This window comes from Drosophila teissieri, chromosome 3R, assembly GCF_016746235.2.
Source record: "Drosophila teissieri strain GT53w chromosome 3R, Prin_Dtei_1.1, whole genome shotgun sequence".
NCBI lineage: Eukaryota > Metazoa > Arthropoda > Insecta > Diptera > Drosophilidae > Drosophila > Drosophila teissieri.
In genome coordinates, this window is record NC_053032.1 from 29,193,446 (window position 1) to 29,214,274 (window position 20,829).

The window sequence follows — 20,829 nt, forward strand, 5'->3', positions numbered from 1 at the left end:
TACTTTAGTTTGAAGTAAATTTCGCATGCATTGCCTGGAGGATGGGTGCACTGAAAAAAACACGCTACGAGCTTGCGTACATAGGTAGATTTAATTTAATTTCATATTTAGCTTGTAGAGAGCTTACAACTTATCAGTAATCTTATGATTTAATGGTTAATATGATTTAATGATTCATCTAAATCAATTAGTATACATATATGAATCATATTCCTGCGAATATTTGAGTATTAACTATCTAAAGGTATCATATAGGCACTTATGCCTTTCCTGAACATTATTCAATCACTTATTTTTCTCAGTGTAGCGTAACAAGACCTGGTGTGATGTGGCGCAAATGTCATTTTCAATGGCCGAATATTCCGGGATGCTGCTGCCCAGTGCAGGGAGTTAAAAGTTCGCATTTGCCGCATCCATAATGGATGACATGTCCTTTCGGCCCGCTGATCCTTCGGTTAAAGGAGAGCCACCGGGTTAACTGACCTTTGCAGTGCGGCTAACTTGAAATGCAAATAGACGCCAGTGCCCAATTGTAAAGTTCAGCAATCTGGAATATTAATATATATTTATCACGTTTCAGCACAAACACATTTCCAAAAGTCAACTATTTAGTCTTGTGCCCACAAACTTGCTGACGCTGGCACGTGCAATTTGAATAATTAACCGAACATTTTAATTAATGAAACTAGTTTTGAACTGACTTGGCCCAAAGTGTTAGTGCGAGTGTGTAAAGCGTTTTGTTGGTAATTTTCGCATTTATTAATTTAGAATATGTGCCACATTTGGTATGCTGTTTGAAGTGCTTGTTCATAAAAGAGATAATTAAAGTGAGCAGAAATAATTGGGCACTTTATTTATATTTTTTATTGAGTTACCATACTGCATAAGTTTTTTATGAAAAGCACTTAAATGAATGGATTTAAAACCAAATTTATCACCAAAAAAATATACAGCGAAAACTTATGCAAATAAAAAACTTTCAAACAAAGCTGTGTTGTGTTATAGTTTAATTGCAAATTATTTCGCATAATATACACATTAACAAAATAATCTGCGTTAGTCTGTTTATGAACATAAGCGTTAATTTTAAACATATCAATTTATGTGCGGGCATAAATATTTAATTGAATGTTAAAGCCAGAGCTTACACTAAAGTTAATGAACCGACTGGGATAATTTTCCATTTGTATGCCAACTGACAGCTGTTGCAATTATCTCACTTGCCAAAAACCGAAGTGAAAAGGCGGCGGTGGAAAACCATTTTCCACCATGGGGGAATGGCGTTGGCGGATCTCAGAAAGGAAACCGCCGACTGAAGCTGTGGAAATGCGAAACGCAGCGGAATCAAAGGGGCAAAAAATCAGAAGTCAGAAAAGGAAAAGGAAAATGAAAAAACGCAACCAACAGCCAACTCAATTCAGCGAAATCAACGCCAACGGCGGCTGCCTGTCAATTAAAACATTAAAACGCGCTGAAAAATGCAGCGAACAGGCGCAAAGTAAACAAACTGCGGAACATTTTTGCAGTGCGGACAAGATTTTCCAACATTTTCCAACATTTTCAGCGATTAGAAGCATAGAATTTCGCAATGGAGCACTTAGAGCCAGAGTTTCTCGCGCCCAGACGGCCAAAAACCAAGCAAACAAATCCGAATACGAATCCGAATCGCCATCGAAATCGGCGTCCACGGGGAGGGACTAATGTGTGACCCAGTTTGGATCACTGTGCAGGAAAGGAACTCTGTGTGTTTTGGCCATTTGCTTTTTGATCATTAAAAACTGGTTGGCTGGTCGTCGCCAGCTGAGCGCCCCTGTACGCTTGCGGTCAGCTTAATAGCACCGCTGCGGGCCATAAATTAGTCCAAATTAATCGATTGGGCTGCCAGCTGGCGTCTGTTAATGATTTATCTTTGCCACTTCACTTCGTGTTAGTTTTTTTCCAAACTTTAGAAGCAAATAAAATAATAATGATTTACGGTCCTATTTACTAAGCTATTCTAACACGTTTGGCAAACTATAAAAATGAAAGGCTATTAATTATAATCTATCTAGCTTTTAATTATAATCTATCATAACATTTGATCAACAGAAAAGAGTTCTTTCAGTGTGCAAGAATATTATTAAGAAGAATTGTGCAAGAATTTTATTAATCTTAGAATATTTTGGTTGCCTTTCTAACCTGTTCGCCAGATATTTTTGCAACTTATCGAATACCCATTCCTATTTTGGCATCCCCGACTGTGGCTATCCACCGACCTGGACCGCCCGCCCATGTCTTCGGCGGCAGCGGCGCTGGTGGCATTGCCGCCTGGGTTTATAAGCGGCCGGCGACGACGGCGGCGAGCCGAGTTTTGCCGCCAGATTAGCCGAGAGCGCGCGCGCATTTTCCCACGATCAGGAAAATCGAATTCCACAGCCATGAAGGATCGTTTCAACTGGATGTCGCTGGAGCTGATCCTGCTGATTGGCGCCGCCGTCGCCTTTCCGGACGGAGCTCCGGCGGACACGTGCGTGAAGCAGCGGGCCAATCAGCCGAATCACGGCAAGGCGCGAAGTCAGCCGGCCCACTCGAATCCCTACGAGGTGGTGGCCGATGCCCAGACCTACCATCCCGGCCAGCAGATATCGGTGGTCATCTATCCGCACTCGGACCAGAGCACCGTCTTCCGGGGCTTCTTCCTGCAGGCGCGCGATGCCAACTCGAACGAGTGGATCGGGGAGTGGGTGCAGAGCGAGAACACCAAGACCATTCCCGAGTGCTCGGCCATCACGCACTCGGACAACCGGGACAAGCTGGGCGCCAAGCTCATCTGGAAGGCACCACAAAATAAGCGGGGACATGTCTACTTCACGTAAGTTGTGGCATGCTTACATATATAACTCAATATAGATTCTAAATCTATATTTACTCCAATAAGTTTCACTAGCTAACTAAATAGTTAAGTGGTGACCTTAAAGCCACAGCGAACCTACTTAAATTCACGCAGCATTTTCACTAGCAAGTTAATTTAATAAATGAGTGCTTAGCACCCATTTTTTCGGACACTTTCAATGAAGCACTTTGTCAAAACTGGCTTCGTACCACGCAGTACGTGTCTTCACCCTCATAATAATCATCATCATCATCGGAGGCGATGGTAGAAGTAGTATAAGCCGTGGCAACGTCATGAGAGGATTCATTAATCATACGCCACGTTGACCCACATAATGTAATGCGCGCATAATTGTCAGGCGGACAAAAACTTGCCGGATAATCGCACAAAAGGCATTATGTAATTGATTTATTTGGAAAGAGTCCCCCCACAGCCATCAATGGTCCACAAAAAAGGCATCAAACGGCAAAGACGCCGCGCAGTGACAACCTCAAAAAAGCCAAAGAAAAGTTGTCAATGCTTTTTATGCAACTTTGTCAACTTTGTCGCCAGATAACACTGGCCAACATAAGCAAGTGCCAGCTGTGAATTAACCACCACACAAAACGTATTTTCCGGACACTTGACTCATTTATCATTCTAGCAAAACATAATATGCAAATATGGGAATTAATCACAATTAGACAAGCAAAGTTTATGGACACAGTTTGAACAAACCCCATGAAATCAATAATCATGCTACACTAAGGGAATAAGATACAAGTGAATTGAGATCAAAAACAAGAGAGAACGCTATAGTCGAGTTCCCCGACTATCTGATACCCGTTACTCAGCTAGTGGAAGTGCGAAGGAGAATCTTCAACACTGACAGTTTTTATCGGTTTGAGGGCGTTAGAGTGGGCGTGGCAAAAAGTTTTTTGGCAAGTCGATAGAATATTACAAGACTAATACAAAAATGAAAAAATATCAAAACATTTTTCAAAAGTGTGGGCGTGACAGCTTTGGGCGGTTTGTGGGCGTTAGAGTGGGCGTGGCAAAAAGTTTTTTGGCAAATCGTTAGAAATTTACAACACTAATACAAAAATGAAAAAATATCAAAACAATTTTCAAAAGTGTGGACGTGGCAGTTTTGGGCGGTTTGTGGGCGTTAGAGTGGGCGTGGCAACATGAATCGACAAACTTGCGCTGCGTCTATGTCCCTGAAGTCTGTATGCTTAATCTCAACTTTCTAGCTTTTGTAGTTCCTGAGATCTCGACGTTCATACGGACAGACGGACAGACGGACAGACGGACAGACGGACAGACGGACAGACGGACAGACGGACAGACGGACAGACGGACGGACAGACGGACGGACAGACGGACATGGCCAGATCGACTCGGCTACTGATCCTGATCAAGAATATATATACTTTATATGGTCGGAAACGCTTCCTTCTGCCTGTTACATACTTTTCAACGAATCTAGTATACCCTTTTACTCTACGAGTAACGGGTATAAAAAATGAACACTAGATATATAACTTTGCTTAGGTTTAGATCATCAATCTATAGACTTGAGTTCCTCTTATGCAGATTTAATTGAACTTGAAAGTACTGCAGTCCAGTGTCGTCTCACTCCGAAAATCATCCGCGGAAATTGTCTAATCATCATCTACTAACCATTTATAGCCGCAGCTACGCCTCTTACGTATAAATTAGAAAAAAGCATGAGTTGCCACAAGAATTTACATTTACATTTTCACTTTTCGCTGCAGGGGCACTGTGCTACAGGAGTACGGAACCTTTTGGAGCGATATTGTGAACAAGGTGCAGGCGGAGCGGCAATAACTGAAATTATGTACTTACTTTTAAGGCAGCTGTACACCGGCAAAACGCCGGGCAATAAATCTTAAAAACCCTAATTAGTCAAAACGAAATTGTTGTTTGAGGATTTCTGTTCGAATACCATTCACCATTCCGTCGTCTCGGAGCCAAAGACGCCCCATTGAGCTGTGCAATCAACATTACAGGGCAAAATTATTGGCTTTTTGGCTCAGCGTTTATGAATGACCAGCCCACATCCGAGAGAGCGAGGCGAACCAGTTCCCACCGCCCACCAGGAGCAGCACCTTACCACCCGGCCACCCAGTCACCCAGTCACCCAGCCACACCCACCTCCACCCACATCCACCCATATCCGCCCACTCGCCGACCAAATGGAACGCACGAGCCGAGCACGTTTGGGTTTCCAGACACGTTGGCCAGCTTCTCAGAGGAAATTCGTTTTTGGGCGCCCGGGCAAATTGGAAACTCTAAGCACCTTTCAGGCTGGTTGCGCTATAAAGTAATTAGACGGTCAACGAATTTGGCCAAGACGTAGGCCAAGATAAGTATTCGTAGCATAGGTCTAAAGCACTTCTGATTGCCCTTTTACAATGCCACTTGGCCGTAGGAATCGGATACGGATAAGGAATCAGTTGCAGATATGACCAGGTGTACAAAAAGTTTGCGGACTTCCTAATCGACAGACGGTTTGGTTTTCCTTCAATTTACTACCAATTATGGCTGCCAGTGGGTAGTATAAGTTACTTAAGCCATGTAAGCAAAACACGCAAAAATAACTTACATATGCATATAATGCTTACTATTGGTTATAAACTATGCTCTGCAAAGACAGATAGTGCAAAATATTCTATTAAAATCTGTGAATGTCGAGGCTTTACTGTACAATGCACTTACACATTTCGCTTGGAGCTTGTTTACTCGCCTGCGAACTCAGTCGCGCGCTTGTTATTGTCATTCCAACGGAAAGTGCATGGCAACCCACGCGGGATGGGGGCACAAACGACGAGGTGGGGGGCACTGGGGAGCACTTGGTTTTCGTGCGTTGCATATACATACATACATATATACATACGTATGCGAGTATCGTCGCCATGCAATTAGCCGACTTGTTTTGATCGAATTCGCCGCACCGCCTGCCTTTGTCTGGCTTCGTGGACTCCCCAGGAGCGCAGTCCATAGCTGGGGGCTTACAATGGTATACCCGCCCAGGGGCGAATCCGTCCCTGGAGCAGCCGAGTTCGTTGTCCAGTCGGGCGAGTTTGAGTCTGTTTTTCCGCACGCGTTTTGTTTATTGCCCGGTGACTTGTTGCTGTTCTTTGCGCCGCCTTCGTCTCGTTTATCAGCGATTGCGAATACGGGCTGCTCAACACTTTAGTCAATATTTAGCGGCTTCCCAGAGAGGTTCACAGATCGCAGATCGCAGACGCACTATATAGTATCAGCATGGTTATCAACTTCGCCGCCGGTCCAGCCAAGTTGCCCGAAGAGGTCGGTGAAATGGGTGGAACCACTCCGCTGCACACGTGACATATATCTGTAACATTGAACTTGATTACATGATAGTCTCTAATTGTATAGGTACTGAAAGAGGTGCAGGAAAACCTTGTCAACTGCAATGGCAGCGGCATCTCGGTCATGGAGATGTCCCACCGCTCCAGCAACTATGCCAAGATCCACGATGCGGCCATCAACGATCTTCGGGAGCTCCTGAACGTGCCCAGCAACTACAAGATCCTGCTGATGCAGGGCGGCGGCACCGGACAGTTTGCCGCAGTGGCTCTGAACTTGATTGGCAAAACCGGCTCAGCTGATTATGTAATCACCGGCTCCTGGTCGGCCAAGGCGGCCAAGGAGGCGGCGCAGTACGGCACTGTGAACGCCGTGCTGCCAAAGCTGGCCAAATATACAACTGTTCCGCGGCAAGAGACTTGGAAGCTGGACCCCAATGCTTCGTATGTCTACTACTGCGACAATGAGACCGTAGAGGGCGTGGAGTTTGACTTTGTGCCCGAGGTTCCGGCCGGTGTGCCGCTGGTGGCCGACATGTCCTCCAACTTTCTGTCGCGTCCCTTCGATGTCTCCAAGTTTGGCGTGATCTATGCGGGAGCCCAGAAGAATATCGGACCAGCGGGCACCACGGTGATCATTGTCAAGGATGATTTGATCGGCAAGCACCTGAAGATCACGCCCTCCATCCTGAACTTTGAGCAGATGGACAAGAACAACTCCCTGCTGAATACTCCGCCAACCTTTGGGTGAGTTTAGAATAATACATAGCTGGAGAATTCTCTGTTAAACTTTCTTCCTGCAGCATCTATGTGATGGGCCTGGTTTTCAAATGGATCAAGCGCAACGGAGGAGTCGCTGGAATGGCCAAGCTGGCGGCGGCCAAGTCCAAGCTGATTTACGACACCATCAACCAGTCGAATGGTTTCTATTACTGCCCCGTGGATGTCAATGTGCGTTCGAGAATGAATGTGCCCTTCCGCATTGGCAGTGCCAGCGGAGATGATGCCCTCGAGAAGGAGTTCCTGACCAAAGCCGAGGCGGAGGGCATGATCCAGTTGAAGGGTCATCGCTCGGTGGGCGGCATTCGGGCCTCCCTGTACAATGCTGTAACGCTGGCGGAGACCCAACAGTTGGCCAATCTGATGCTGGCCTTTTACAAGAACAATAAAAATTAAGCGGGTGCATATGTAATTGGTTGATTTTTGAGTTTACAAAAGGCCACGTTGGCGGAAGATTTCGTCCAACTTGAGTTCCAGGTTGGCGTTGGTTCCTCGCAGGTTGTCCACCACCTTCTTGGCCCAAATGAAGTACTGTTCACGACGTTCCTGGAAAGAAAGGATGGAACATTAAGGACACAGTTAAAGACAGCAAGTTGGGCCCAAGTACCTGTGTCCATCCTGTCGGTGTGTTGACTTGCAGATCCCTCAGGTTATCCAGTTTGTCGGCCAGCTTGATGAGCTTTGCTCTACAGGTACTTTTGGCTGCATTTTCTATTTGCAGGCGTTTCCTCTCCTGTTTTTCCAGGGACTTGTCGTCCGTCACCTCCCTCACTAGTCCACAAACATCCGCTCCAAAGAGTTTCTCCACATCCTCGAAAGAAGCGTCCGTATCCTCCACGACATCGTGAAGAAGTGCAGCCATTAGGACTGTCTCGTCTGTGATGCAGGCTTCCACGGCCAGAATAGTGCTCACATTGATCACATGATTCACATAAGGTGTTTCCTTAGGGTCCTTGAAATATAAAAAAGGTAATTTTAATGTTTAAAACATATAATTTCTTGTTTTAATAAGCTTACCTTGCGCCGCTGTTGGCGGTGCTTAAAAGACGCATACTGCAGGCACTCCATGAATTTGGCAGATGGATACGTGGCCATTGTTAACAAAAGGAACTAAATAAATGGGTTTAAGTTCAAATTTAAAGTTTTAACTTTATTTTGTTTACTTTTTTAACATAACAGCTGATTTAACAGACCGGCAAGAATCTGTAACAGAGCGCTTGTTGGTGCTTTACAACACGAACGCTAAAGCCCTGGAAAGCCTATCGATAAATAAAAAGCGCGCCAATTATTTAAATTCGAAAACATTTATTGAAAGAGTTCACCAAACTTAGTCCTTCTTATCGTTCTGGTTCTCGCACTTGTTGCACTCCTGCTGCTTGGCCTTGTACGCTGCTTTGGCGGCCTTCTCCGCCTCCCTTTTGGCCTGGGCCTCCAGTTCGGGTATAAAGAAGATCTTGCGAGACTTGAGCGTTGACCACTTGAAACGCTTGATGTAGTAGGAAATGCCGATCAGAAAGGCCGAAATCAGAGTAACCTTGATGAGCAGCAGGCGGCGTTCGTCAGACTCCGGTTCAGAAGTCCACTTGAGGAAGACGCATACATCCTTTGCGATTTGAGCGGCCGAGGCGGGCACATCTGAATCTTCATAGGTGACCACTTCATTGTCCACTACCTTGCCCATGGCAATGGCTCCGCCCGAGAAGTACGGATTGAAGTACAGTCCGTCGCGTAGGGCAAATCCAGCCGGCGGCTCACAGTATCCGGTGAGCAGGGAGAACACGTAGTCCTCGCCGCCCTTGCGAGCCGACACAATGTAGCTGAGATCCGGCGGATAGGAGCCATTGTTGGCGGAACGGGCCGCCTCCTCGTTGGCATACGGAGAGGGGAAGTGATCGGACAGCTTGCCCGGACGCTCGTAGTACTCGCCCTCATCGTTGGGGCCATCCCGCACGGTAATGGCCTCCGCCTCGGCCTTGGCCTCCGCCTCCGTCATGCACACGCCCACCAGGTTGCGATAGGCCATGTACTGCAAGGAGTGGCAGGAGGAGCAGACCTCCTTGTAAACGGTGTATCCTCGGCGCACGCTCTCCTTGTCCAAGGCGGACAAGAGCCCTTTGTGGTTCCAGTGCTGATGGGCCGGATGCACGCAGTCCGAGGAGGCATCCACGCTGCTTTCCAGGGCGTAGATCAGTAGCCCCGCTGTTCCAGTTAGGGCTCCCAAGGCGCCCAACACCTTGCGATTTCCGGTAAAGCCGCTTTCACGTCCCGGAAAACTCATCCGCGGACGCACCGATGTCCGCTGGAAGCTGCTCCTGGCCAACTGGCAGAGTTTGCTGTTCAGATTCCGGAATTTGTTGGCCATTTTCAGTCGGATTCAGCTTTATCTCTCTCAAAACGATTTATACAATGTCAACGCAACCAGTGTTGAAAAGCTCTGTCGACTAGGGTTGTCACCACTTGGAGAATATTCTGCCGGAATGGAATCACGTAAGTTGAGGTTAGATTAGATATTTTAAAATTGAATCTTATTATATGCAAGATCAAAGTGAATGCTTTCAATGCAGAAATAACTATTCTTTGATTGTTTTAAAGACAAATTTAATTCTTATTAATTAGTAATTAAAAGATGTAGTCTTGAGAAACGATCTTCACTATACTCACCTATGGCAAAATATTGGACTTCCTCCCTTGATGGCAAAAAATCTTCATTGCGAAGAAAATATGTAATTGTTTGGAAATATTGAAATGTGTAAAAGTATAAGCTTTTCACAACAATTTTTTACTGACATTGCACGCAAAGCTGGCAAGAGCAAACAGACCTACTAAAGTCTTTCAATAAAAATGTAACTAAATTCAGATACCAATCGTTTGAAAAGCACTTAAAGCCTCTTTTAAAAGTGTAATCTGTATTAGAGATGTTAGTTTCTGGAACAAGAAGGATGCTTAGAAATCCCAGAAACGACTTTCTTCCAGTTCCCTTCAAACTCAGTTCGGCCAGATTCTTATCGGCGATCGTTCTCCATAAAGCATATGTAAACCAAAACCCACCCAAATTGCTGTTATTCTTCACAGCTAAAAGGTTGAATCAACGTTTTTCTCTATTGTTGTAACGATCGCCTCCTTCTGGGTTTCTTTCCTGTCCAACGAGCGGAGCAACTGAAAAATACAGAAAAAAAGCAAATGCCAGGGCACTTTCATTTGTTATCTGGCGCAGTAATCTGTAAATCTGTAACAGCCCACCAAACAACGGTGCATACAATATTTCCTAGCCATTCTTCACACTGTGTGACCACGAAATCGTCAAAGTCAGGCCCAAGCCAGCTTTTACAACAGCCAAGAGCCAGGGGCGTCGGTTTACTAAAACATTAGGGGATTCAGAACGTGCCTACAATGAAATCTACTTCAATAACTTTTTAGATGCAATCAATATGTATATCACAGAAGTGCCTAACATCCCTTGCAAATAAGAGGAAAAGAAGTTAATAACTTTTTTTTATGGAACTTGGATTGTCAGCTCAAAAGCCACAGTTCCTAGAAGGGGATCCCCCTTTTCGCCGCCCATGGCAACCAATAATGACAATGCACTGTCGACGTCGACAGAGCGATGTAAACTCTATTTTTTTTGTGTTTTTGGTGAAAATTTGTACCTGATTTTATATTTCCCTTTTTTGTTACACTCTTTTCGTAGCTGTTGGTCTGGTTTTCTTGTTTTTTTTCAGTTATTACGTATTTCCATGTTTACCATATTTTACACGCGCTTACAGGCACACAGATACAGATACTTTTACAGATACAGATACAGCTACATTTACCCCCGGATTTTCCCTATGTGCGTTTTTAGAGTTCTGCTTCTGCGCAGCGATGCATAATTCCCACTTTTGAAATTTGTGTGCGGTTGTTGTTGTTTCTGCTGTTGTTGTTGCTGTTGTTGTTTTCCTCTGCGGTGGTGGCTAAATGCTGTTGTTGTTGTTGTTGTTGTTGTTCCCGTTGCCGCTGCGCAATTAATAATTCTTTTCGACTGGCGTGAAATTTTCATAAGCAAGAAAAAGCAGCAACGCCAGCAACCGCACCAACTTTCCATGAAAATCTCCGGCCATTAGTAGCAATCGCAACGCTTTTCACCGTGGAAAACCGCAGAGATTGTGCTGCGACCCCATAGAAATGGGCTCACGTCATGAATTTTATTCAAATTACAAACTCATTAATGAATGGCGTTGTTTACTTTTGAGTAGAAAACAAAGCAGGGATGTTTGCCCAATTTCTGGATCGTTTTATGCTCTGGTTAGGAAAATATGTTCTAAAATATATGAAAGTTACTCAAAAGCTTAAGAATTTGATTGTAAAGATATAGAGAAATGTAGTAGTGTTGTGACTAATTGTAGCAGCAAAAGAATGTGTTGCAATCCGTTTTCCTAAATTGCTCATATTTATCACACAGTAACTGCACTGAAGAGGTCTAAAATATGCAATTGACTTCGGGGTAAACACAAAGACCAAGCTATGTCCAAATCAGATATAAAATGCAAGAGATATGACTTATCAACTGAATAATTATTCGTGAAAAAGATGGGCCTGCAAATAAAAATACCCGAGTACGGCACAAAAAAGTGTGCATAATTTAGCAATAAATGTAAATATTACTGGTCCGCTTCCTTTGGGAGCCAAAGCGCCATGCTGCTGCAGTTTCCTGTCCTCCTCTCCACAGCCAGATGATGGTTCCATCGTCATCATCATCATCATCGCCAGCATCACCAGCAGCATCACCATCATCATCATCCGCCAGAGGATCGTAATAACGATGAGGCTGTGTACTGTGTGCTGTGTGCTGGCCATGTCCCACTCCTTATCTTGGCAGCACGAAAACCAGAAACAAGAATTATAGACCAAAAGCCAGTTGCAATGCGAGTGCATCTTGCATCTTTGCCACCGATCCCCAGTACCTACGTAGGTGTGTGCTAGTGTTAGTGCGAGTGCGGGGGCACTGCATCGGTGGGTATCTGTGTGAGCCAGCAGCGCCTTTGGCCACCAGTGAATGCATCCCAGCACCCAGCAGCCAGCATCCAGCACCAAGTTGCATCTGCTGCACTCGCAGTGCTGGACAACGCTGGAGGGAAATCAAAGCTAGGCTTTTGAGATACAAAGCGGAAACCATTAATTTAGACAGGCAACTTCATTTAAGTATGTCCATACAACAGAAAGACTCCCTTGTTAGCAATTACACTCTTTAAGCTAGCTTATAAATATATATTTTTTCAATTGATTTGTGTTTTTAAACTTCATTGCTCAGACTGAACTACATAGCATCTTTCACTCTTGAATACAAATCTGGGCTTTCATTTAATATTCAACTGAGGAGGCATCCCGAAACTTGCTGCTCATAATGAACATCTTTCTTTTATGACGTATCTGAAAGATCGTTTTAACGCGTGCGCAGCTACCGTTGAATGTGTTGGAAAATCGCATGCGAGAAATGAAACCCCAGTGCGCTCTCTTTGGCGCTCTCTTTCGTTTTCGTTTCTTTCGGATTCTCGTTCTCGCTGCTCATTTAACGCTCAATTTCGCAAAGACAACAACAACAAAATCGCTATGTTCCCCTATATACAACAACATCACGATTTGTGCGCGTGTATGGGTGCGGTGTATCTGTGTGTGCGGCAATTGCGAGTGCAAGTGTGTGTGTGAGTTTATGTGTAGCATGCGGTTTTGCTTTGGATTTTTGTAAACTTTTTCGCAGTCTTCGGTCGCCAAGAGAAAGACCAAGCTTCGGGAGAAAGATACAGATACGTAGCTGATGGATACGAGGGGGTGGAGGGGTAATGGGGGGCAAGAGAAGATACAGAGGAGAACGAACTTCATTATGAGGTTGTAACTGTCTTTTCAATTTCTCGTTCTGCCCGATTCGCTTTGCCAAATGGAGCCTAGAAGATGGATCTGCGTCTCCTCTCGATTCTCCTCTTGATTCTTCTGCCCCTTCTTCTCCATTCTTCTTGCCCCTCCTCCCTTAGACACACACACACACATACACACACAATCAGCAGTGCCCGTTGATGTTGATGAGTTTTGTTTTAATTCTGCTTCTTGACTTCAATTTCTTATAAAGATTGTTTATATGCACGTCATACAGTGCAGCCTCTCTAAAAGGAACTTTACTTAAAAATTAATACGATTTGAAATAAAATTGTATTTTTGAACATATGTATGTAGTAGGAATCTTTTGGTTAGCATAAGTACCGAGCCTTAAAAACTGCTTAAAGATCCTGAGATCCAGTTCAGAAAGTATCTCATCTGCATCCGCATCTGCGCAGGGCAGGGCCCACTGTGGTTGTTGCTGTGATTTGGTGAATCGCGCGTAGCCGATTGTAATTATTGTAATCGAGTCTCGAACCGATCGATCCGATACGATACGATCGCAATAGCGCACAGCCATTGCCATCGCGGTCGCCGCTTGGGGTTGGCAAGATCATCGTCTTCGGCTGATTTGATTCTGTTTTAGCTGCTTTGATCATTTCGTAATAGTTTTCTCAGTGCGCTGCTCTGCTCTGCTTAAATCATCGTGGCCAAGACACAACCGATCTTGGCCATCCCACCGATCGCACCAATCTCAATCTCAATACCAATACCAATAGCAATCCCAATCCAATGCTCGTGATCGTTTCGCTCGAGCCGAGCCCGCGCTTTTCTCTTTGAAGCCAACGTCATCGACAGTCCCAGTCATACCACACACAACACACTGCTCACTACACACCACACACCGCACACCACACACACTCCATACCACCAGTCATCATGGCTGTTGCTGTTGCTGTTGCTATTGCTATTGCTGTAGTTGTCTTGGCCGTTGCTTTTTACTAAAAGTTGATTGACTGTCTGTTCATTTAGCCGCTTGTCCATGGCTCGCTCCGTTTGTTGGCTTTGTGTGCTCTTTGAGTTACACTCAGAGAAAGTCGAAGTACCTCTAATGAATATCTACACACATTTATAGTATACATACATATATCAAAAGAATAGATTAACATCTCCATGAGCCATTAAACATCGAGTTAATCGTTAGGATTTTGATATATATTACGAAATTGAGTACAGAAAGCTAGAAAGCTAGTATATTTATTTGCAGTGCACTTTGGTTACCCCCCTTGCCGTTCGGAGCTTCAGTTGCGGCTTCTCTTGCACATTTCGTTTTAGGCCATTATAGTTTTGAACATGTTCAAGTGCCATTCTCACGATTGTTTATAGTCTTTTAATTTCAGCCGGAGCAGCAGAAATAAGCAGTGAAATTTAGCAGCAGGCGATTTGAGCTGTTGTTCCTAGGCCTAATGTTCTGAAAACAACACGAAACCGAGTCAGTGGCGAGCTAAATCTCGGTTTCGGGTGCAGTTTCGTTTTACATCTGGGTTGGATGCTCCAGCTCCAACTCCAACTCCAAGTTGGACGCCATCATCCCAAGAACCAGCTGAAGCCCAGAGCTGAAGCTCCAGCTGGCGGCGGTGAAAGGCCTGAAGTGATCAATAAGTACCAGTGCCAGGGAGCTCGACGATCCTCAGGCCACGGAACTCGAGTGCTCCCAAATGTGTGCCTATTAAACAGTCATCAATGATGGTTACATTCTACAAATAGAAAATGGTGGAGCCATCGGGAGAATGTTTGGAGCACCAGAGATCACCAGAGATGGAGATTTATGAGTCATGATCCGCGGATCGACTTGGGCGATCAATAAGATATTTGGGTAACTGGCGCAAACTATTATTGGGAGGTAATACTGGTGTGTTGGGCTCAAGTTGGGGCTTCCATTCTGTCAATTAGAACCACAAATGAGCTCATTAGGAAGGTAGATTTAAGAAACTGGCCAGGGGCTAGCAAAGGTGTTGTAATTGCAAAGATCTTTAATAACTCGTAAAAGTTCTTATGATCTTAACACTAGTTCAATAGCAGACAATGTACGACTGTTAACTGAAATATAAGTTGATGTTTATCTTAAGTGCAATACCCCCAGGAAAAGCACTCGAAATTCCATCAATTAAGGCAGCCTTCGATCGTTGAAAAGTCATTCCCAAACGGTCATCCCGATCGGTCGTCGATCGTTAATTAACTCCCATCGAACTGCCACCAAATTGACATTCGCAGTCCAAAAGTTTGCCAGCTTGCAGTTTGCAGTTTGCAGTTTGCAGTACGCCATTTACCATTTACCATTTACAATTTACCATTTCGACGGCTTTTGTCCATCGCATTTGGGGCCCAGATCGTGGGTATCACGATCATCTTGGGCAATTTTCGCGCATGGAACTTTCAACTCCAAAATGGACTGACAATTGATTTGTGCCAGCAAAAATAAAAACAGAAAAAAAGAAAAAAACGCGCAGAAAAGCAAAACAAAGCCTGTCTGCAATTTAAATTAAAAGCGCAATTGAACTGGAAAATTCGTCTAAATTGTTTTCACAATTACCCACACACGGCAACCTGAGCAGATCAGGGTGACAGCCGGGGAAAAGCGCGGAGTTCAAGCGCTGAGTTTTTCCGCCATTTCTCCGCTTTTCCACATCCACTTCCACTGCCACTTCCACAGCGCCTGGTCACAATCAAATGCAATCCTCGGCAATCGCGGCTCTAACAACATGCAATGCAGCCTGGGCACAATACATAAAAATTTCAAAACTAATGATGCCGAGAGGAGCTGAGGAGTCTGGAATAAACTGCAAACAGCAAACAGCTACATAAAAAAAAATAGGGAAAAAACGAGCTGCTTTCGTTCGCAATTTATGCATGAGAAGAAAGATCTTTGGCAGAAGAAATGGTCCGCTTTTTGTGGGAGTTCTGCTTTTTGGCCTGGCTCGGCTTGGCTTGACTTTGGTTGGCTTTGGTGGTTGGCTGTATTTCTGCGCTGCGAGATGATAAAGATCGGAAAAGGCCCAAGTTTAGAAAGGCAATAGCAAAAGAGCAGCATCCGAGCCGAGTATCTATGTATCTATGTATCTGCAATACATAAATTGTATGTATCCATACGGTCTACAATGTATCTCCTCTGTTTGACGGTGTGCACATGTGCAAGTGTGTGTATTGGTGTGTGTATCTATATAATGAGCATGTAACTAAACTTCTGTGTAGCCAAAACTCCTACAACAGCGCAACAACAGCCAGAACAGCAACAAAAACAAAAAGCCTAGACCCACTCTATAGCTCTATAGCTCTAGAGCTACGAAAACTCCGTGCAACTCCCTCAATACCCGTTTGCCACAACTTCAATTCAACTGAACTGTACGCTGTACTCTGTCTCTGTACTCTTCGTGGCTCTCAGTCTCCAGTCTTCAACGTTCAGTCTTCAGTCCTCGGTCTTCGGTCTTCAGTCTTCGGACCCAGTCTCCAGTATTCAGTTTTCAGTTTTCAGTTTTTCTGGCCATGCTCTATCTGATGATGGCCGTTAACGTTAAAAGTTAAGGCCCGAAGAGCACCCGACCCGACCTGCTGCCCTGTCTTCCCCGCCCGCTCCCCGCTGCCCCTTCCCCCGGCCAACCAAACGGATTCTCAACTCCCGATTCTTCTGCCAGTGACTCGTAAACATGAGCTACGTTCTTGCCCCATTCCATTCCCCTTTCTTTTCAGCCGGGTTTTGTTTTTCCCCCGCCGCGCGACTTGACTTCATTTGTTTGGCTTTTTTGGGAGACAAAACTGGTTATTGCTCTCGCCTTTTCTTCGGCTCGCTTGCTCACTACCCATTTTTGTATTTTATTTTTGTTTCTTTCTTGGCTTTTTTTTTTTCGGTTAACTGAGCGGTGGTCGCCGCTCGGCTCCTCGAGTGTATCTCTCTGTTTTTCGGGGCCCCAGTGGCGTACATGAAGGCGAGGGGGCCCAGCTGGCCACGTAAAAGGCCCATGGAGATCCCGGCGACCACGTCGCTGTTCGGGCCACGCAGCTTCCAGCCTCCTAGTCACCTAGCCTCCTAGTCTCCTAGTCAACAGCTACCACAAACAGGGGGTATTGCCTAATAGCGAACTAGAAAACCAAGAATAGATATACTATGCTGTAAGATGAACTAAAAAACCTAGAATAGATATACTCACAAGACCCCAATTATGCAATCTGATGTCAGTTCCAATCTTCTAAAAACCCTCATTTTAGATGCACCTTTCATTTTAGGGATATTGAAAAATATACAAACTTAGGATCTCCAATATAGATATAGATATATATTATATATTCCTGTAGTAAAAGAGTAGTCAAATGATATTCTTTTCTTAAATGTATGTATCTTTTGACTTTCGTTTCCATTCAGCTCGTGATAAAGTGGGTAAATGTGGTTAAATCTCTTTCCCAGTAGCTGTTCCGCTTAGCCACTGACCACTGTAGTCGACGACTGAAGCGGGGCACCTAGCCGAAGCGAACGACAACCAAATCTCGGTGGTGCAGGCAGCTTCTAAGTGGAGGTTCGCTTGTTCGGCTTGGTGGGCATGGGCAGTGTGCAGTGTGCAGTGTGCAGCAGCAAGTAGGAAGTGGGCGCTTGGCGAAGGCTTGGCCTGGACTTGGTCTAAGACCGAGATCGGGACTGGCCACCTCCTGCTCCTCCCGCTCCTCCTACCCTGCTGTTCCTCCAGTTCCTCCCGTTGGGCAACTTTTTTCCGCACACAACTCCTTTGTTACATTTCGCGAGCGAGCCAGAGGTAAACGATCGTTAGAAAGGTTTTATATGAAGCCATGGCTTCAGATTTGCGCTCACGTCTATTTATTGGACTTGCAGTTGCTGGGGCCAAGCTGAAAAGCTGTGGCCATAGCTGAATCTGAAGCTGGGCTGGATCTCTGTGTGCTGGAGCTGTCGTTGCTGCACGGAAAAGAAACTCATAGAATTGGATATGTTCCCGAAAAAGGCATGCACTTTGAATTCAGTAATAGTGTTTTCTTTGATACCCATAATATATGACTAACTATCAAAGAATAGAAAATAACTCATCAAGTTAATCTGAGTGATTAATAACCTTGTCTTTCTCTTCATGATTTCTCATTACGATTTCCATTTGATGGTATTCTTGCCCCAAAATAATCCATTTCTTTTGGTGCACGGTCATGTTACCACCGCCTGTCGTTTAAGATGGCTCTTGGCTCGCTGTTTGTTTTGTTTTGGCCTGCACAGTTTTTTATCCATTTTGGTGGCCTGTCCTCCATCCTCGGAACTCGGTGCTCCCGACTCCTAGCTGCTAGCTGCTGGATCCTAGCTCCCAGCTTCCAGCTCCCAGTTCCCTGCTCCATCCTCAATGGTCCATCCAGACTCAACTTCAATGGATGTGGAAGTGGAAGTGGCATGAAATGCTGTTAACCTCGTTTGAACTTTGCCATTTGTTTGAGCCATTGGATAGGCCGATCTTTCTTCTTGGCAATGGTTTTTATTTTCCCCATTTTTCGTATTTCTTTCAGCGATCCTCTCGCTGTTTTTGGACTGTTTAGACAGGCCGGCCAAGCAATTTAAATATATTGCAAACAAAAGGAGTGTATGTAATTTAATGTGAGTGGACGTCGGACGTGGACGTAGATGTGGACGTGGATGTGGATGTGGATGGGGATGGGGCCTAGAAATGGGATTGGAATGGTTTTGGTTTGGTTTGGTTTGGCTTGCTTGGGTTTGACTTCGCATGGGCATGGGGGCTGGATGATGGGGACCATGGACCGTGGCAGTTGGGCAATGGCCAAAAAACACCACTGACATTTACAATACGAGAGATACGGGTCCGAGCACCAGCTGGAGATTGGCCGGGTCAGGCCACAGCCAATCCTCCACCGCACCTCTTCGTCGATAACCCAAGAAAACCACCCCCCTGGGAAACCCCTCCATCGACCAGATCACCTCAAACACCTCTGTCAATGCAACTGCTGCCTACACACCTCGAAATTTTCGCAATGACAAGTAGCCCGAGCGTGTGTGATTTTTGTAATCCACAAAAAGAGCTGGTGTTGCCCCAAGCTGGTCTTCCACTAAGGCTGGGCTTTGAACTGGGTTAGAGACCAGCCAACTGTGGGAAGAACGGAGCGTTTAATTGGGCCAGCGAAAGATTGGGGGAGGAGGCGTTCTTCACACGGAAAACATTCTTTCAGTACGATCGTAACAATATTTTCATTTATTTATCACAACCTTAGTAATACTATTAAAGTGATCACTGAAATATTAGGTATAGCTGCATACATAACTACCTTCCGGGTTTTGTATTTAAGAACCCCATCGATAAATGTATTCAATATGCTTATATTAAAAATTCAGAATCACTGTAAGATAACAATACCGAATTAATCGTAGCTTTTGTTTAAAACTTGATATCTAAGCCATCGTAGTGCTCCCCCTAACTTCTTCCAACCGGTTTCGCCCAGTGCATTCAAAGTGTTCAAGAGCAGCGACCATAAAGACGTTCTAGCTTGTCAGATGAACCGAGATTAGTTTATGTTTTTGGGGGAAGAACGGTGGCGAACAAACGGTAGCGGATGACCTGATCCAAGACCATTACCATTACTATTACGATTACCATTAACGTGGCCCGTTTTGGCCCGCTTCCTAGTCCGACCAATTAGCACTATCTAGAGTGGAGTGTTGGGCTCCTTTGCGTTCGATGGGAACTGGGCTACGAAAGAAATCCCCTGGATACCTACCCGTAGGTATACGCCCACGCCCACACAATCGGCAGGCAATTAGCCAGCGTCGCCGAATTTCAATTACAGGAAGCGGAAAATGAATGAAAATACGCGTATGGAAATGCCAGTTCTGCAAACTTCATTGAGCAAGCAGATAACTGTGTCAAAAAGAAGAAGGTATTGTATAGTACTACCTTCTTCCCCCTACTACGTATCGTACATACATATGTACATATTGTATGTATATATATAATGGGCAAGAAGAAGCAGCAGAAGGGCGAGCAACAGCTGCGCAAGCGCTTTGCGAAGAGGGTGGGAAGCGAAGGGAAGGGGCGGAAAGCTAAGACAGACAACAACCCTTCTTGGTTTTTGGCCAAGCCATTGACACACCGAAATAAAAGGAAACAACTGAAATTCCGCATGCCTGTACATTGCTCACTACACGCACAGAAAAGTGGAGCACTTTGAAAATATTTGATCATCTTATACAAGCTTACTAGCCTGGAAGTTTTTCTGGTACTTAGTGATACTATGATCAAGTAATCCCTTTTACAAATGCTGCGTTAGATCAACAAACCGATCTTAATGGAACATTTTTTTTTTTGGTGCATCCCAAGGCTTGTCTGGAAAACCTTTCCACTACACTTCAAGAAACCACCCCGAGAAGAAGAAGGAGAAGAAGAGTCGACGGCCGTTGTAATTATTTTAATATTTTTTTTCACTGCGTCATCATTATTTTTCTCTGCTTTTGATATATAATTCTGCTTTGTATCATTTGCACACACGATTGCACACATACAAAGGGGAGAGAAATTCACGCTCAGCAATAAATGTGTGTATGTGAGTAGAGTTCAATTACCAGGGTCGAGGGTTGTCAAGGTACATAAAAACAAAACAATAATTTAAATAAAATATACCAACGCCACATTGCCCAGTTAAAAGGAGTGATCATGGTTAACCGTATTTAACAAACCCCGAATTTAAATTCACAAGAAGTCAACAATTTATGTCGCCAGGAAACGAGCGCCTCGGCAACCCTGCGATCTCGGCTTTGCTCTCTCTCTCTCGCCGAGCCGAGTATATAAATGGAAGAGCGTCACTCGCGATCAATTCAGTTTCAGTTTGTCCTGCGCCGTCGGCGTGGCGCCGCGTTTCTTTTGCTTTCGAGAAAGGGTTGAAGGGTTTTCAAGAAGAAATGCCATAAACAAATAGTAGTTACTGAAAGTAAAGTATTCAACGCGT

At 44.8% G+C, this 20,829-nt stretch overlaps 4 protein-coding genes across 5 annotated transcripts in view; 2 read left to right on the plus strand and 2 right to left on the minus strand.

Annotated features, from left to right (window-relative positions):
* Positions 1-4,776, plus strand: part of LOC122619909 (putative defense protein 3) — an 11,863-nt gene extending 7,087 nt beyond the window's left edge. Inside the window, exons 2-3 of the mRNA XM_043797123.1 lie at positions 2,190-2,851; positions 4,630-4,776. Coding sequence (XP_043653058.1) covers positions 2,271-2,851; positions 4,630-4,702 — 654 coding nt within the window. The 5' untranslated portion in view covers positions 2,190-2,270 and the 3' untranslated portion in view covers positions 4,703-4,776. The remainder of the gene's footprint in view (positions 1-2,189; positions 2,852-4,629) is intronic.
* Positions 4,777-6,027: 1,251 nt separating this feature from the next.
* On the plus strand, positions 6,028-7,399 carry LOC122619400 (probable phosphoserine aminotransferase). The gene is made up of 3 exons (XM_043796314.1): positions 6,028-6,187; positions 6,278-6,954; positions 7,011-7,399. Exons 1-3 carry the CDS (start codon positions 6,143-6,145, stop codon positions 7,381-7,383), a joined length of 1,095 nt encoding a protein of 364 aa, XP_043652249.1. The 5' UTR covers positions 6,028-6,142; the 3' UTR covers positions 7,384-7,399.
* On the minus strand, positions 7,394-8,324 carry LOC122619402 (guanosine-3',5'-bis(diphosphate) 3'-pyrophosphohydrolase MESH1). Of its 2 annotated transcripts, XM_043796318.1 has the most exons (5): positions 8,310-8,324; positions 8,151-8,246; positions 8,005-8,097; positions 7,595-7,939; positions 7,394-7,533 (listed from the first exon to the last, which is right to left on the minus strand). In XM_043796318.1, the coding sequence occupies exons 3-5, from the start codon at positions 8,080-8,082 to the stop codon at positions 7,417-7,419; spliced, it is 540 nt and encodes a 179-aa protein (XP_043652253.1). In that variant the 5' UTR covers positions 8,083-8,097; positions 8,151-8,246; positions 8,310-8,324; the 3' UTR covers positions 7,394-7,416. The 2 variants fall into 2 exon arrangements, with proteins under 2 accessions (XP_043652253.1, XP_043652252.1); XM_043796317.1 differs by lacking the exon at positions 8,310-8,324 and having other exon boundaries at positions 8,005-8,158.
* On the minus strand, positions 8,229-9,781 carry LOC122619401 (cytochrome c1, heme protein, mitochondrial). Its single transcript, XM_043796315.1, has 3 exons — positions 9,649-9,781; positions 8,310-9,456; positions 8,229-8,246 (listed from the first exon to the last, which is right to left on the minus strand). The coding sequence occupies exon 2, from the start codon at positions 9,347-9,349 to the stop codon at positions 8,315-8,317; it is 1,035 nt and encodes a 344-aa protein (XP_043652250.1). The 5' UTR covers positions 9,350-9,456; positions 9,649-9,781; the 3' UTR covers positions 8,229-8,246; positions 8,310-8,314.
* Positions 9,782-20,829: the final 11,048 nt, after the last annotated feature.

Excerpts from the sequence above, each read along its gene's own strand:
- LOC122619400 (XM_043796314.1), top strand. The coding sequence starts at position 6,143 with ATGGTTATCAACTTCGCCGCCGGTCCAGCCAAGTTGCCCGAAGAG. Across the intron at positions 6,188-6,277 it reads CAGCCAAGTTGCCCGAAGAG|GTACTGAAAGAGGTGCAGGA; the intron begins GTCGGTGAAATG and ends CTAATTGTATAG. Across the intron at positions 6,955-7,010 it reads AATACTCCGCCAACCTTTGG|CATCTATGTGATGGGCCTGG; the intron begins GTGAGTTTAGAA and ends TTCTTCCTGCAG.
- LOC122619402 (XM_043796318.1), bottom strand. The coding sequence starts at position 8,082 with ATGGCCACGTATCCATCTGCCAAATTCATGGAGTGCCTGCAGTATGCG. Across the intron at positions 7,940-8,004 it reads ACCGCCAACAGCGGCGCAAG|GACCCTAAGGAAACACCTTA; the intron begins GTAAGCTTATTA and ends TTATATTTCAAG. Across the intron at positions 7,534-7,594 it reads CACCGACAGGATGGACACAG|GAACGTCGTGAACAGTACTT; the intron begins GTACTTGGGCCC and ends CTTTCTTTCCAG.
- LOC122619401 (XM_043796315.1), bottom strand. The coding sequence starts at position 9,349 with ATGGCCAACAAATTCCGGAATCTGAACAGCAAACTCTGCCAGTTGGCC.